Source organism: Macadamia integrifolia, chromosome 4 (genome assembly GCF_013358625.1).
Source record: "Macadamia integrifolia cultivar HAES 741 chromosome 4, SCU_Mint_v3, whole genome shotgun sequence".
Lineage (NCBI taxonomy): Eukaryota > Viridiplantae > Streptophyta > Magnoliopsida > Proteales > Proteaceae > Macadamia > Macadamia integrifolia.
In genome coordinates, this window is record NC_056560.1 from 32,076,373 (window position 1) to 32,091,334 (window position 14,962).

A 14,962-nucleotide genomic window follows, 5' to 3' on the forward strand; every position below is an offset into this window, starting at 1 on the left:
ATTCCATGAGACTACAGTCTTCATACAATCATTGCCAAAGATATGCCATTAAATTCCCCCTTTGAGCATTTGCAGCAACTAAAGTGTTGGCAACTTTAAACATCATCATTGACACCAAGATGAGTTCCAAATCTTTGGACAGCTCTCACCTCGTTCAAATTTGAAGTATTGGAAATTTGGAACTCAACTGGGTCAAATTTTTATTTGCACATGCTTTTGCTACATATGGGAAGTTTAGATTACCGGGTTGTTATGAGCCCTATTGTCCGTACATCTGATTTTGGAGTTCCATAATGCAACAGTCGACAAATTTGAAAAATGGTTAAACCCTTCGATTGAAACCTTTGGCTGACAGAGGACTTGATTCACGGAAAAATTGTCTAGATAGAAATTAATGAAAATTACATGATTACATATTTTTTTTTACATAAAAATACAAAATTAGGTTTCTCTTTATGAAACTATCAACTTAAAATTTAAGTTAACAAAAATACTTAAAATTGAGTCTCGGTTTTAAAAGATACCCATTCAAAGTTTCAATTATAAAAAATACCTGATTATAAGTTGACGAAAATATTCAAAATTGATAATATGTAATTATATAAACCTAAACCTGATTTTTGGTATTTTTATGAACTAAAACTTTGGGTGAATAATTTTATAAATCCAAACCTAATATTGGCTATTTTAATTCTATTAAAATTTAAGTAGATAGTTTTGTAAAAGAAAAAAAACTCAAAAGCGGGTAATCATATATTTTTCTTGAAATTATTTAAAAATAAAATAGAAATTATTTCAGAAGAAGACATTTGGAGGACCCACCAAATCTTTAATCCGAACCGTCCAAAATACAGCTAAATTGAATAAACCTAATTTTAACAGTCCGATCTTCTGGGTGATCTGAGCCTATTAAAATGACATCTAAAATACCTGAGAGTCTTTGCTTTCGATCGATTTGATGCAACTGGGTAGATCAGTTTTTGTTCGCCGCAACTCATACCTCTCTCTTTTAGCAAAAAACACACACACACACACTCTCTCTCTCTCTCTCTCCTACTGTTTTCATCCAAGTTTTCCATCAGTGGGTCGCAAACCCTAGTTTACCCATCGTGATTGAATCGATTTATAGTTCAGATTTCCCCCCTCAAAAGTTTACATTCAATCAAGCCGTAGTCCCTGAAATGATTGGTTCTGGTTTAGGGTTAGGGCTTCGGCTCTTGAATCGAAGATTCGGATCAGAAACTGGATTTCAAATACGAATTATCCTTTCTGTCTACGACCTCCCGCTTTCTGATTTCTACTGCACGCCTTCAATAATTTCCAATCTGTCGTTTTCTTGTTTCTCTTCGGTTGCATCTCCCGCCAAGTCCTCGGATTCAAATCCGTTCATCGTCGATTACCTGGTCGAAGCCTTCGGCCTGTCCAAAACTCAAGCACTTGCAGCTTCGAAACTAAGGATGGGGATGAAAGACTCCAAAAAGCCCGAATCCGTTGTTCACTTTCTCCGGCAGTTGGGATTCTCTGAAGCTCATGTTCGAGGTGCAGTCCGAGTTTCCCCTCAAATCCTATTTTCAAAAATTGAGAAGACCCTTAAACCTAAGCTCAAGTTATTCCAAGAAATAGGTCTCACCGGGTCCGATCTGGGTAGGTTCATTTCGAAGAACGCCGGTCTATTAACTGTTAGCTTGGATCGAAGATTGATTCCTTGCATGGAGGTTCTGAAGAAGATGTTTACTATCTATGGTGGTCACCGAAGCTTGATTCTGGTTCTACAGAGATGCAAATGGGTCCTCACCTCAGACCCAGAAGCAAGGTTGTTGCCCAATATTTCCTTATTGGAGAGCCATGGGATTGTTGGGTCTCAGCTCTCAGCGCTCTTTAGGCGGCAACCAACGTTGTTTCTCATGAGGGAATCTGCGCTTAGGGACCAACTTAGAAGGGTTGTGGAGATGGGTGTCTCTGCTGATTCAAGGATGTTCGTCCACGCCCTCCACACTATTAGTTGCATGAGTCCCGAAACTCTTAGGGGGAAATTCGAGTTGTTTCAGGGATTTGGTTTTTCAGAGGAGGAATGTATGACGATGTTTGAAAAGATGCCAGTTCTTTTCAGATGTTCCGAGGTGAAGTTAAAGTTTGGTATCGAGTTCTTCATGAACGTTATTGGGTTTGAAAAGATGGTCTTGGTTCAGCGACCAATGTGTCTCATGTACAGTATAGAGAAGAGAGTGATCCCTCGGTACAGGGTCATTGAGATTTTGAAGTCGAAGAGGTTGTTGAAGAAGGTACCAATTTTTCTTCATGTGGTGGAATTGCCAGAGAAGAAATTCGTGGATAGGTTCATTTCGAGATTCAAAGATGATTTAGAGGAGTTGTTGGTTGCTTACAAGGGTGCTGTTTTGGACTCTTCGGAGGAAGACGAATCTACATAGCTTCGCTTGTTTATTCAACGATCAATAGACGAGCACCAGAAGAACTAAATTACCCACATAGCTTGCCGGCCTTATTTACACTTATTTACATTTATGTCCTGTTGCTTCTTTGTCCCTGTCCAAAGATGTCTCTCGGCATTGAAGAGAGTACTCCAAGTTTCCCCAGCAAAACTGACCACATTTGGCTGCTTCAAAGCTTACCAGTGATTCCATCTACATGTATGTTCGTTCGCATATATTTTTGATAGGGTTGTACTATTCCATATTTTTGGTGTCGTGGAAGTGTAAACAATTTGCTTGTTGTTTCATGTAGTTCTCATGTGATTTATTTTAGTTGCCCTGCAGATTTCCTCTTTGCATATATCTGTCTAATGACAATAACCTAAACTTAACCTTACGACACCATTGTTGCAGGAAAACAGAGAGTTAACAGGGGGCTGTGTGCTCTAGAGCAACTGTTTCCTTGTTTTAACCACCCTAGGTGAGATATTCAACATAGGGAAAACAGAGTTTAGGGGGGGGGGGTTGTGCAGGGAACAACTGTTCCTTTGTTTGAACCAAGCTAGAAGAGATATTCAGTATAGGCCATTTCCTACAGGGTTCTCAAAAGACTGACTACAAGTTTGTGTTGGTACAAGAAACCCAGATCAGGATACTCAGGAAAGTGCATTTCTCTAGATATAAGATATTGAATTTAGATAAAGAGCACACTGTCACTTCGAAGGGAAAACCAAATATATTTGTGAAGTCCAAACATCTTACAAGAATAGCAATTATAATTTTCTTGGAAAGTAACTACACCTGGAAATTTCCAAATCCTAGATCCACCAATTTTTTCAATCTAATACAACAAGATATAAAATCATTTAAGCATGTGTGTGTTCTTTTCCTCCAGTCTTGATAGTGAAGCTTCCTTTATGGTTAGCCGATGCTTATTGACTTAACGTATGTGTAGTTTTGAATGGATCATGTATAAGTCACATCATGCTTATGCAACGAAGTTTTAAATACTTGTGAACAGAGTATCTACAATGTACATGGCTGTATGATGATGAGATGTAATGGTGACGATACTATAATTAGAGGATAAGGTCTCGTTGAGTTGATTTGGTTGCAACTTTTTTCCCTAAACGAATTTCTGTTTAAAAGAAGCACCAGGGTCCTGAATTTTCAACTGATAGACCAACTGTGTGCTGAAAACTGCTAATTTCCATGATATATCTTGTATTAGAGTGCTTCCCTCCCCCCGCCATCCCTTGTATAAGTATCCACCTTGAGAAGTCCTCTCAAGGCATTAAGTACACATAAAGGTTTTTGAGTACCTAGGGCTTGGTGTTTCACAGTTTTAGTAGTTTCCATTTTCTGATTTATCCACGTGCATTTTTTTTTAATGTGGTTCTTATGTAAGTTTGAACCATCAGTTATTTGGAAGCATATCATCTCTGATGTAGAGTGAATATTGGAAGAAAAATTGAAGGGTTTCTTGCTAGAGGCTGGACCTCGGCACAATGGAAAGGTTGCTCCATGCTACCTAGTGGTTGCGAGTTCGAGTCCGGAAACAGCTCTTTCCGAAGTAGGGGTAAGGCTGTGTACATTATGACCCTATCCAAACCACGTAGTGATGGGAACCTCGTGAACTGGGTTTGCCCTTTTTAAATTGAAGGGTTTCTAGATATAGCTTTATTTCTATAAACCTTTATTCAAGCACATCTGCAGAAAGAGTGCAAACCATTATGTGCTATCTTATTCCTCAAGTTTCTACAGCCCATGATTGGCAAATTTGATGAAAGATAATAAGCCAAGCTTAAGTTTTGGCCTTGCTTTCTTCATTGCTTGAATTTTGAGAGCTAACATGTGTCATGTGCAGTACAGAAATGTTAAAAGAAGATGGGGAGAACATTTCGCATAGGAGCAGACCTTTGGGTCTGATTTTTAGGGGGTCACGCCTCATCCATCCCGGGCTTCTCTGCTCCGACTACTCCATTGTTTCAAAAGAAACAATAATGAAAATGGTAACAAGGATACTGCATTAAGCAATGATAATGTGTACCATCAATTGGAGAAACTGGATTTCATGACTGCTGCTAAGATTCTTTTCACCAAGCCTCGAAAGAAGAAGAAATTTGGTTATAATACTTTAGTATGGCCTTTTTGAGAGTTTATTTTCCCATTTTTTTTAACGCTTTATAGAATCTGAATAACAATTTTAAAATTACCAACAAATGTAGGGGAATTGTGTGGAAGAGAACAATATCAGTTATTTTCTAAGGGCTAGACATGGTTATATTGTGTGGACCAATATCCTTATATGGTCCACCCATTTAGCCATTTGTTTAAGAATCCTGCAGTGCCACTTCCCCTTTTATGGTGATATTTCTTTGCTAAAAGAACTGCTAAAGTCAGTTTATAATGAAATAATTCCATGAAATGAGATAGTCAACTGATACCATCAAGGGAAGAAAAAAGGGCATGGCATTATGGTCGTGACATCTCTGACCTTTGATGCACCTATCGTATAACTCTCTGATGGCCTTTGTTTATGTTCTTTATATTTGAAATGGCTTTCAATAATCTGTGTCCATAATAGTTTCTGAATAGAATGTTATATAATTATCTGACTGATTTTAGTGCAAGTGATACCTTATGTCTGTGCCGTCAAGGATCAAGTGATGGGTCCCAAACACTATATGCATGTCCTGTCAGTAGAAATATATTGACAGTACAAATGTACAATCACAATTTGTTGAATCATGCCCAAAATTCAAAAAATATTTTGGATCTAATCTAGGTTCAATGGTTTAATCAAATGCTTCGAGTACTGGTAATGTTTGAATTTTTCTCTTGTTTTGTTTCACTTTCTGATAGATTCCTTGATTTTATCACTGCTCTCATTAGGTCAAGCTGAAAAAGCGACAGGAAGAGGAAGAGAAAGCTATAGGGATGGAATTGAGCATTACAGAAGAAAAAGAAGAATTGGGCTCTAATCCAGAGCTTATGAAGGTGAAGGTTAGACTGGATGCATTAGAAGAGACTGAAAGAGATTGCTGTTGAAGCAAAGAAACTCTCATTTAGCAACTTAGCCAAAGGAGTAGGCATCAAAAGAGAGCATCATGGAGCTGTTGACTCAAACCCTCTAAAGTAGATTGGCGGGAAGCACTTCTGCACCGAAGTTGACTAGTAAATCCAAACAAGTTCCAAGTCAATAGAGGGTGGATGCATTAGGTCCACAGAGAGACAAGAAGGGAAATCAGAAAGCTGGTAATGAATGGGCCTCCCAGGAGTTGAGGAAATGAAGATCTTTAAGAGTCCATAAATAACTGAGTCCTATCGCCTGTTCTCTCTGAATTTTTCGTGTGCAGCCACTGGGCTGTAATTTTGAGTGTAAAATTTGTGGCACTGAGATTTGTTTTTTTTGGTCATATTGTGGCAGTGAGATTGGTGGTCTAACTTCAGATTACTAGGAATTTAAATTTATTAAGGTAGCACACTATCAGGAGCACCAGAGAAATTTCATAGGCCTGTACTCAGTGGTAGTGTAAGTGTGTAACTACTAATCAATAATCAATAATTGATCCAATCGAATTGAATTGGCAGATTTGAATCAGAATCAGAATCAGATTGATGACAGATCTAAATCAGAATTAGATGACTGATTCCGATTGATTCAAAATTTTTTCTTAGGATTGCAACTGATTCCATCTGAATCAGTATGCATTCATATCGGTTGACGTTGGATCTGTGATACAGTACAAGATAGAGGATAAAATGTTAAAATATAATATAGAATTGGTAATTCTTAGGGCAAAACCATCCAATAAGGACCGATACGTGTTGAATACAGTTCTGATTAGGAAACAGTTAATAACACCATAACCCTATGTCACACTCCGCCTCCACTCACCTGAAGGCTGGTGACATGGACACGCAAATGTATCTACAATCTATCTAGGATCCATGATGCAGTACTTTAAGTTCATAAAATTACAAAATAATTATAAGATCACATACATATAATATAAACAAAATATATCAACTGGTGATTTCTATTGATATTTACCATAACTGCACAAAAAGAAGGGTTTCACATTGTGATCATAATTACAGTTATGCCCCATAGGGCTATATCTGCTACGTGCAAAAAGAATAAAAAAGAGAAGGTACTCCCATCCTCAGCGTGCTCCAAATGCACAGTCATCGCATACGCATTCATTCCGTGTGCAACCAGTTCCTCATCCCGGAGGTCACCTCCGTAGAGAGATGGATCCTCAATCACAGTTTTCAAAGGCCGAGCTGAGCTCTTCTATGTGATGTCGAGCTGGGCACAACCCTTGATGACGAGCTGAGCTCCAGCCTTGATACCGAGCCGAGCTGTGTACTCTGATGATTTTTGATGAATTCTTGTATATACTTGATATTTGAACTTTATTCTTTTTGTGTATATATCATGCCTTCGGGCCCAAATGTATATAATTATTGTATCACCATTTGGGTATCAAGTATATGGGAATTATTTACAGGTAAAACTTAGTCTTTCGCTGATCTGATGAATTGATGTTAGTGTGTGTATGCTGTGGTGGAATACAGTATCTGATGATCCTGTCAGGTTTGGGTTAAGCCCCTATTAACTCCCTCCCATAATACCAGTTCATCGAATCCAACATCGCGTGTAGGGTATACCTATCATCGAATCCAACATTGCGTGAGGGTCTATCACGATGCTAGCATCTACGCACCTTAGTCCCCAAAAATCGTCCCCAACCTCGGACCATCGGACGAAAGGATTAGTCAATACGTAAACCCCTATTGGTAAGGGTTATAGCACTAGGGTGGTTATCCTAGCCCCATAACACATTTCAATTACACTCACACACACACACACACACACACACTCATCCTGAGTATGCAGTGCCGCTAGCATCAACCGTTGGCCACCCTGCACCTCAGTTATACACACACACTCACCCTGAGCATGCACTGCCACCGGCACCAACCGTTGGCCACCCTGCACCCCAATCACATACACACGCACACCCTGAGCATGCAGTGCCGCCGGTACCAACCGTTGGCCACCCTGCACCCCACTCTCCACATACACACACGCTCACCCTGGGCATACAGTGTCGTAGGCACCCACCACAGGCCACCCTGCATCTCAGTAACAACACACACATGCACAACTATAATCCACATTCTCATGCCACATCAACAATTTCCACAAGTAACAAGATAATAATATGCAAATTAACATAATTCATCCACATACGCATTATGATGCCACAAATTCATGTAAACATACAAAATTCCCTCACCTCGAGTCCTAGGTGATGATGGACCACCGATGGCCTCGCGCTGTGTCTCGTCACCTCTTGGTTCTACTCCTAGGATACATAAAAATTTTAAGAAATAAATTACTCATAGAGAAATGAGTCCCTAGGCATGTGTTCTAGTCTCATTTCCTATTTTTATTTTCCTTGCCATCGTTCTCAAATTGAGTGTTTTATGACTATAGGGCTAATTTATATGTGGGGGATGTTCACCACCTCAATTAGCTTAGATTAAGTGTAATTAATGATTTAATTAAGATACGTTTACACAATGTATCCCAATTCCCCAAAGTTCCAGTCGAGATTAAGCTAAATTAAGAAATTTCGATTGAGGGTGTAGGTGGTGACCACTAATGGCTTATGTGTCACCCCAATCCACTATACATATATTTAATTTTATTTTTCCCAATCCAATTTCGAGTTTAAATGGTGGGGTATAGAGGGTTTGGATAAAACTCACATTTTCTAGGGTTTTTGTTATCCAAATTGAGGATTTAACTAGGGAGGGTTCATGGACTCAATTTGATCCATTAATCTTACTAGGATAAGTCTCTTACACTAAACTCTTCTCCCAATTTGTAGTTTTAACAAGTGGAAAAGTGGGTTTTAGTAATTTTTCCCATTTCTAGGTTTTGTGTTGCCCAAATTGGGTCTTTTGATGGAGGTTTTCTAAATGAGGGTTTATAAACTTGAAAAAAAACCTATGATTTTACTAGGGTAAGTTTCCCACACCAAATCCCCTTTCCTATTTGTAAGTTTAGAGAGTGGAGAGGTGGGATTCAGTTGGGGCGATCTCTCTTAGCTCAAAAGAGAGGAAATGGGAGAGAGAGAGAGCCTAGCACATGGAGTTAGAGACCTAGAGTGAGTGGAGTTTACCTTCGTTGGTAGGAAAACCTTGCTCCTCCCTTCCTCTTCCTTCCTTGCTCTCCATCTCCTTCTTCTTTCTCTTTCTCCCTCTCTTTTCTTTTACTTTGGTAGGTGGAAAATGAATGGTAATAGTTTATTTATAGTCACTTAATTAACTGAGGCTTGTTTGGGAGAAAAATAGGTTTTCACCCATTATCGGATTAACTCATTATTTGGCATTAACGGGCCCACCTTGGGGTGACTGATACTTTAATCCATTACCCAATAAGTGGTACCAACCAATGAAGGTGGTTTGAGGTGCATGGGTGCGAGGGTCCGGGTCCCACGGTCAAATAACCTGATTTTGTCTGATATTTTCACTTTTGAGGTTTGGGGATCTTTCCTTGAAATGTGAGGGCTTAACTAACATTTTCTTTTACGCCCAGAACCCTTTCCAATTTTTAAGGCATGAGTAGCAAGTGCAAGTGGGGTCATTCTTCCCTTCCCAACAAAATACGATTGCTACCTAGTATTCATCGGTACTGGTATAACACCCTAGTTTCCATAATATGCTCTATGTTCTTTTTCGTATTTTTGAATTTTTAACGACTTGGATAACTCATGAAATTTGACATGTGAACAAGAAATCAATTGTGTATGATTACGATTGTCAAATGTAGATGTGGCAATCACAAATTAAGAGAGAGATGATGTGAGTTTCTTCTTTTCTTATTAATAATTCGGTGTCTATGTACTTTTAAAAAGTATTATTAGTAAATTAAGTATGAACTAATCATCAACTTAATACAAATATTTGTGTGGATGGACAGTTAAAAGATCTTAAAGTACTGATCCGTTCTTAGTTCTTCCCTCCCTCCCTTGGATTCCTTTGCTTCAGCTGTGGGGTCATTCTTCTTGTTCTTATTGTCGTCGTTGCCCGTTGCTGTTAGTGGTGGTGTTGTATCAGCTTCAGCTGGATTAGGGCTTTTAGGTCCCCAGTTTAGCCATGTCGATGCTCGATTCTTTCTTCAACAAGGGATTTAGAGGAGCTAAATGGTAAATTTTCTTTGATTTTGCATTTAGTTTATCAATTTTATCTGATTTTACTCTCTTTTTTATTCATTAAAATGATTAAGATCACTTCTTCTTCTTCTTCTTCTTCTTCAATGGATCAGAGAATTCGTCTTTCAACAATCCTTGTTTCAATCCTTCCCTTTTCTTAATATGCTTAAGAAATAAAGCAAATTTTTTTGTGAAATTTTATCGTTTTTCTTGAATTCGTGCTTTCAGTAAAACCCTTCTGAAGCTGACTATTCCACGCATAAAGTTGTTGCGGAATAGAAGAGAGATTCAGATAAAGCAGATGCGGAAGGAAATCGCTAAGCTCCTTGAGACTGGCCAAGAAGCCACGGCTCGCATACGGGTACTATGACTCTCTTCGTGAATTGTAATTTGATTTTGCTTTTTATATTTATAAGGTCTTCTATATACTTCTGTTGCTTTGGAAGTCATGATTTTGGTCGTTGGCATTTCTTTCAGGTAGAGCACATTATTCGGGAAGAGAGCATGATGGCTGCACAAGAGATTGTTGAGCTATTTTGTGAACTTGTCACCGTGCGGCTTCCCATTATCGAGACACAAAGGTAATTATCGACTTTCACAGTTGCTTCTCAAAGAACATTCGTTTCATGTTCAGTGGCTCAATTTTATAAGTTTGCATCCTTTTATTAAATCATCTCATTTTTGTACATTTACACTTGGAAGTTATTTAAAGCTTGCTCATGATTTATTGTTATATATGTTGCACGAATTCTATTCCAAGTCCTACCATGTGGCCGAATATTTGATATGGTATATAGAAAGCATTTAACCATGTCTTAACCATAGCTTTAGGCTGGTAAACAGGTTTAAGGAAACAGTGTGAAAAAACATGTGGAAATTGAATACTATAATTTGTCCTCCTTGTTACAAGGCAATATAAGGTAAGATAGGATAGGCAAGGCCACCTTAGCTGGGGTGATAATTAGATCAATCTGCTCCATTATCAATGTTTTGTTGCAGCTAGATCAAGACTAGTAGTTGCTTAGATGACAAAGACTGATAAGTATTCGTTTAATTTTAATTTTGGGAAATAATTTCAAATAAATGATGAAGTGATGTCTAAAATAAATTTTTTTTAGCTGCTTTATATATTTCTCCTTGTACATACATGTCTATTAATTGAAAGATAGAGTTGAATAGAAAGGTCACGTGTGGCGAAATGATATTGAGTTACTAAATCAAGTTAAAAGCTGTACAACACAGTTGACTGATATGGCGGAGAACATCAGCAGATATACAATAGAGCACATAATATCAAGTTACTACATCAATTTAAAATCAATAAAAAAAAATAGTGTAACCTTAGTGGACTGGTAACTTGGTACTAGTCAAAACTAATCCGTTTTAGTTGACAGACTAGTCAACACCACCCGAGAAGCCCATTAGTAGAAGTATGTGTGGATATGAAAGTCAGTTGACTGGCTTAAATTTCAATTATTCTGGAGGATATCTTGTACTATTAGAAAAGAAAATGGAGAGGACAATAAGAGAATAAATTTTCTGGACAAAGGAGAAAGAAACAATATGTGCTCATCTGTGAACATTTCACTTGTAATGCTGTATGTCAAATTGACACTGTCCATAAGGATTAGAATGGCACGAAAAGGTATAGAGATGCAATGTGCTGTTCTTTCTTACTGAAACCGGTGGAGAGCTGGAACTAATTATGTTTATTTGGGTACAGTTATGATTTTTTAATGAAGGCCACAAATGTTGAAGTACCAATTCTCTGAAATTTCAGAGGGTACTTAGTGCAAGTATGTATGGTACCCTTTTTTTTTTTCTACTCAAATTTTGAAACCTATGCAACAATGTTGATGGTATGACTGTCATTGTACAGCTCTAGATACTTTAATGAATGTGCACAACCTGCAGCTACATGGGGGCTGCGGAGTAAAAATTGAACAATAAGATGTTTTGGCTATTGAGAATTAGATTTTGGTAATTCTCCCCACTCAAATGTTTCTTATTGCCACAAATGTTCAGGGAGTGTCCTCTAGATCTGAAAGAATCCATTTCCAGCATTTGTTTTGCTGCACCAAGATGTGCAGACTTGCCAGAATTGCAGCAGGTTCAAATGTTATTTGCTTCCAAATATGGAAGGGAATTTGTCTCAGCTGCAACAGAACTCATGCCAGACTGTGGTGTTAATCGCCAGGTCATATAATTTGTTATCTTTCAGTGTAATTCATTTGTGAGAACTGCTTAGCTATGTTTTGGTGCCCTCTGTTTACTGATGAGGTTGTGTGTAATGTATTATTACAGCTAATTGAACTGCTATCCATCCGTGCCCCTCCTGCTGAAGTAAAACTGAAGTTGCTGAAGGAAATTGCTGAGGAGCATGAGATAGATTGGGATCCATCAGCTTCTGAAACTGAGCTCTTCAAGTCACATGAAGATTTGCTGGTAATTAGAGTATGTTCTTTCAATGCTTTTGCAATATAGATTCTTCCCTTGGCTGATCATTAACTCCTCCTTGACAGAATGGCCCAACCCAGTTTGTTAGTGGATCTAAACTGCCTCTTCCCAAAGAGAAACATGATGAATCATGGCACTCTACCCCTGCTCAAGTTCCTGATGAACATTCTGATACTGGCTTCAATCTGTTGGATCTTCCTGAAGTTCCTAAAGTATCACTACGACCAAGTGCAGATGCTGGATTAGCCCCAGAAATAGTTCCACGACCCTTTCCATCCGCACCAGGTTCTGAGATTGATCATGGAGTTAAGAGATACTCTGAGTCTGACAAAAATCACTTGAAAAGACCACATTCAGAACCCGATGAAGTTGCACGGGAACCCTTGGCTGCTTCCCAAGGTGAACCAGATAATATTGCATCTGTTGCTAGGGAAGACAAACAATTCCTCCCATTCATTGCTCCTCCATCATTATCTGCTGCCTCATTCTCTGTACGAGAGGACAAGCCAGTCCCTTCTTTATCAAGAACCAAAAGTGAGGGCAATGTGGACTTGCAGGATGTCCTGGCTGCTGCTCAGGCTGCTGCAGAAAGCGCTGAACGTGCAGCAGCTGCAGCTCGTTCAGCCGCTAGTCTTGCAGAGTTCAGAATCGCTGAACTCATGAAGAAAAGCAATGACCAGGAGGACAGAGAAGTCATTGTTCAGACAGTCGATCTTGATCAATCAGCTACCATGAAGGTGCCTCAGTTTGAACATCAGCAGTCTTTTGGTAATACCAATAGTTTTTCCTCACATCCAGAGGAACAACTTCCAGGCCACGGACCTGATTGGGGATCAGAGATGGAAAATCCCTCATTATATGACACACCCAAAGATGGATCTGAACCACCTCTTTCTAGTGGCCAAGTTCTTGAACATGGAACAGCTAATCACCAGCCTCAGCGTTTGGCTTCAATGGAGGATGATCCATATTTTTCCTATCCCAACTTATTTACTTCTCAGGAGTCGAACCATGGATCTGGTAGTTAATTCTTCAACAAGGAACTCCCGGTCGAGACATGAATGTTGAGTAGCAGTGCGGGAACGTTACCAAGTCCTTGCTTGTTTTTTTAGCTTGTACAAGTTATATATATTTTATGTAATCGAGAGTATACTATATATCAATGTTTGTCTTCTTCTGTAAATAATGCTGTTTCCAGACGCTATGCAACCCTGGTTTTACTTCTTGTGGTAACCAGGTATCTTTTTCTGTATGTAATGTAGCAATGAGACCTGTAATTGTGTGAAATAAAATTCCAGTTGAAATAGTTACCATACTTAACCCACTTTCAAACTCATATTTGTCAGTGTCTAGGGAACCTAGGCATCCGGTTAGGAGACACCTTGACAACTATGTTCAAACTGAATGTTGTCTTTCAATTTATGTCCCTTGTTTTCATGCTCTGGATTTGTTGTCACATACAATTAAAGCTAGAATCTGCCAAAGAGAATGCAAGGCATCACACATCTTACGAAATTAGGACTTCCGGCTACCACCACAAATCATTGTAATTCTTAGATGATCAGGGCCAGGCTTCAAAGCTAGCTTCATGAAGCTTCTGTGGCTTCTTCTAGCATGGTTCTCCCTGCAATCTGAATGCCATTTTCAGCTAGCACTGTTATTTTATTGAAAACACTGATTTGATTTCTAAGGTATTATATATATCCCGCTATGGTCTTATATATTTAAAAAACTTAATTCTGGTGTTTTATGTATTACTTGAAATTTTGCAGAACTTCGGAGTTGAAATTATTTTTATATGATTGGAAGAAAATAATAGATATATTGCATTATCTGGAATGTCATTGAATTATGAACAGTGAAATCCAACTCATCGTGTGTTGTAAATTTCTCTTTTTGTAGTGTAATATGGATAACAAAAAACTCTTTTTGAGTTTGCAGCTTTTGGTTCCATGTTGGCTGGAATATCATATGATACTATCATAGGGATCCTTGGAAGGTAATCGTTCTTTAATAAGTGATACAAAGAAACTTCAATTAGAATGACACGCACCTCGACGGTATTGATGTTGGCTCAAAAAGGAAGAACAGATGAAGAGCTTCCTCCCTAAAACCTTTTTTTTTAAGAGGGGGGGGTGGTTGGGTGGAAGGATAGGGTTAGGCATTGCTCATACTGGTTCCTTAAATAGCAAACTTGTTTTTCTAGTAGAGATTCTACAATTCTGGATCCAAGAGTTTCATAACCTCTCATTTCAAAAGATTCATAATTCTGCTAATACAACAATGCTTTGGGTTGAGTTTCTAGTGAAATTAGGGGGAGGGGGGAGGTTCAGAAAGGATTAAAAATGTCTTTCAGAAATCAAGCAGATCATGACCGATAATAGGATTGAATAATAATAATAAGTCATCTATGAAGCCACGTATGCTCACTAAGCAAAATTCATTGGAAACATGGCTTAGAAATTAAAATTTCTACACACAAACATGATAAAATACTTCCAACTAAAAAAGAAATCCCACCCTGGTACATAGTTATACAAAATAAAAAGAAAAAGGTGAAGAAAAAAAATTGGGTTCGTATCAGGTCGGCCCAAGGCAATCCAACCGCAATCTAATCACCATTGACGAAACAAAAAACCTGATGCGTTGCCTACACATAAATGCTAGATCCTAAATATTGGATTATATTTTGCATATAAATATACAGTTATGAAAGCACTATTATTTTGCACTTCTCCAGCTACATATGATTATGCACTTCAAATCTTAACAACTGAGGGTCTCCTGCTTTAAACAATCTCACCAAGAGAACTTTCTGGAAGGAAAAAAAAAATTACAAGACTT

General features: G+C 38.4%; 2 protein-coding genes across 2 annotated transcripts; both read left to right on the forward strand.

Moving 5' to 3' along the window:
* Nucleotides 1–951: 951 nt before the first annotated feature.
* LOC122076723 (transcription termination factor MTERF5, chloroplastic-like) lies at nt 952–6,033 on the forward strand. Its single transcript, XM_042642200.1, has 2 exons — nt 952–2,648; nt 5,325–6,033. The coding sequence occupies exon 1, from the start codon at nt 1,182–1,184 to the stop codon at nt 2,427–2,429; it is 1,248 nt and encodes a 415-aa protein (XP_042498134.1). The 5' UTR covers nt 952–1,181; the 3' UTR covers nt 2,430–2,648; nt 5,325–6,033.
* A 3,416-nt stretch (nt 6,034–9,449) lies between these two features.
* On the forward strand, nt 9,450–13,438 carry LOC122075203 (IST1 homolog). The gene is made up of 6 exons (XM_042640151.1): nt 9,450–9,655; nt 9,890–10,022; nt 10,139–10,242; nt 11,687–11,858; nt 11,966–12,106; nt 12,184–13,438. Exons 1-6 carry the CDS (start codon nt 9,606–9,608, stop codon nt 13,144–13,146), a joined length of 1,563 nt encoding a protein of 520 aa, XP_042496085.1. The 5' UTR covers nt 9,450–9,605; the 3' UTR covers nt 13,147–13,438.
* The last annotated feature ends 1,524 nt before the right edge of the window (nt 13,439–14,962 follow it).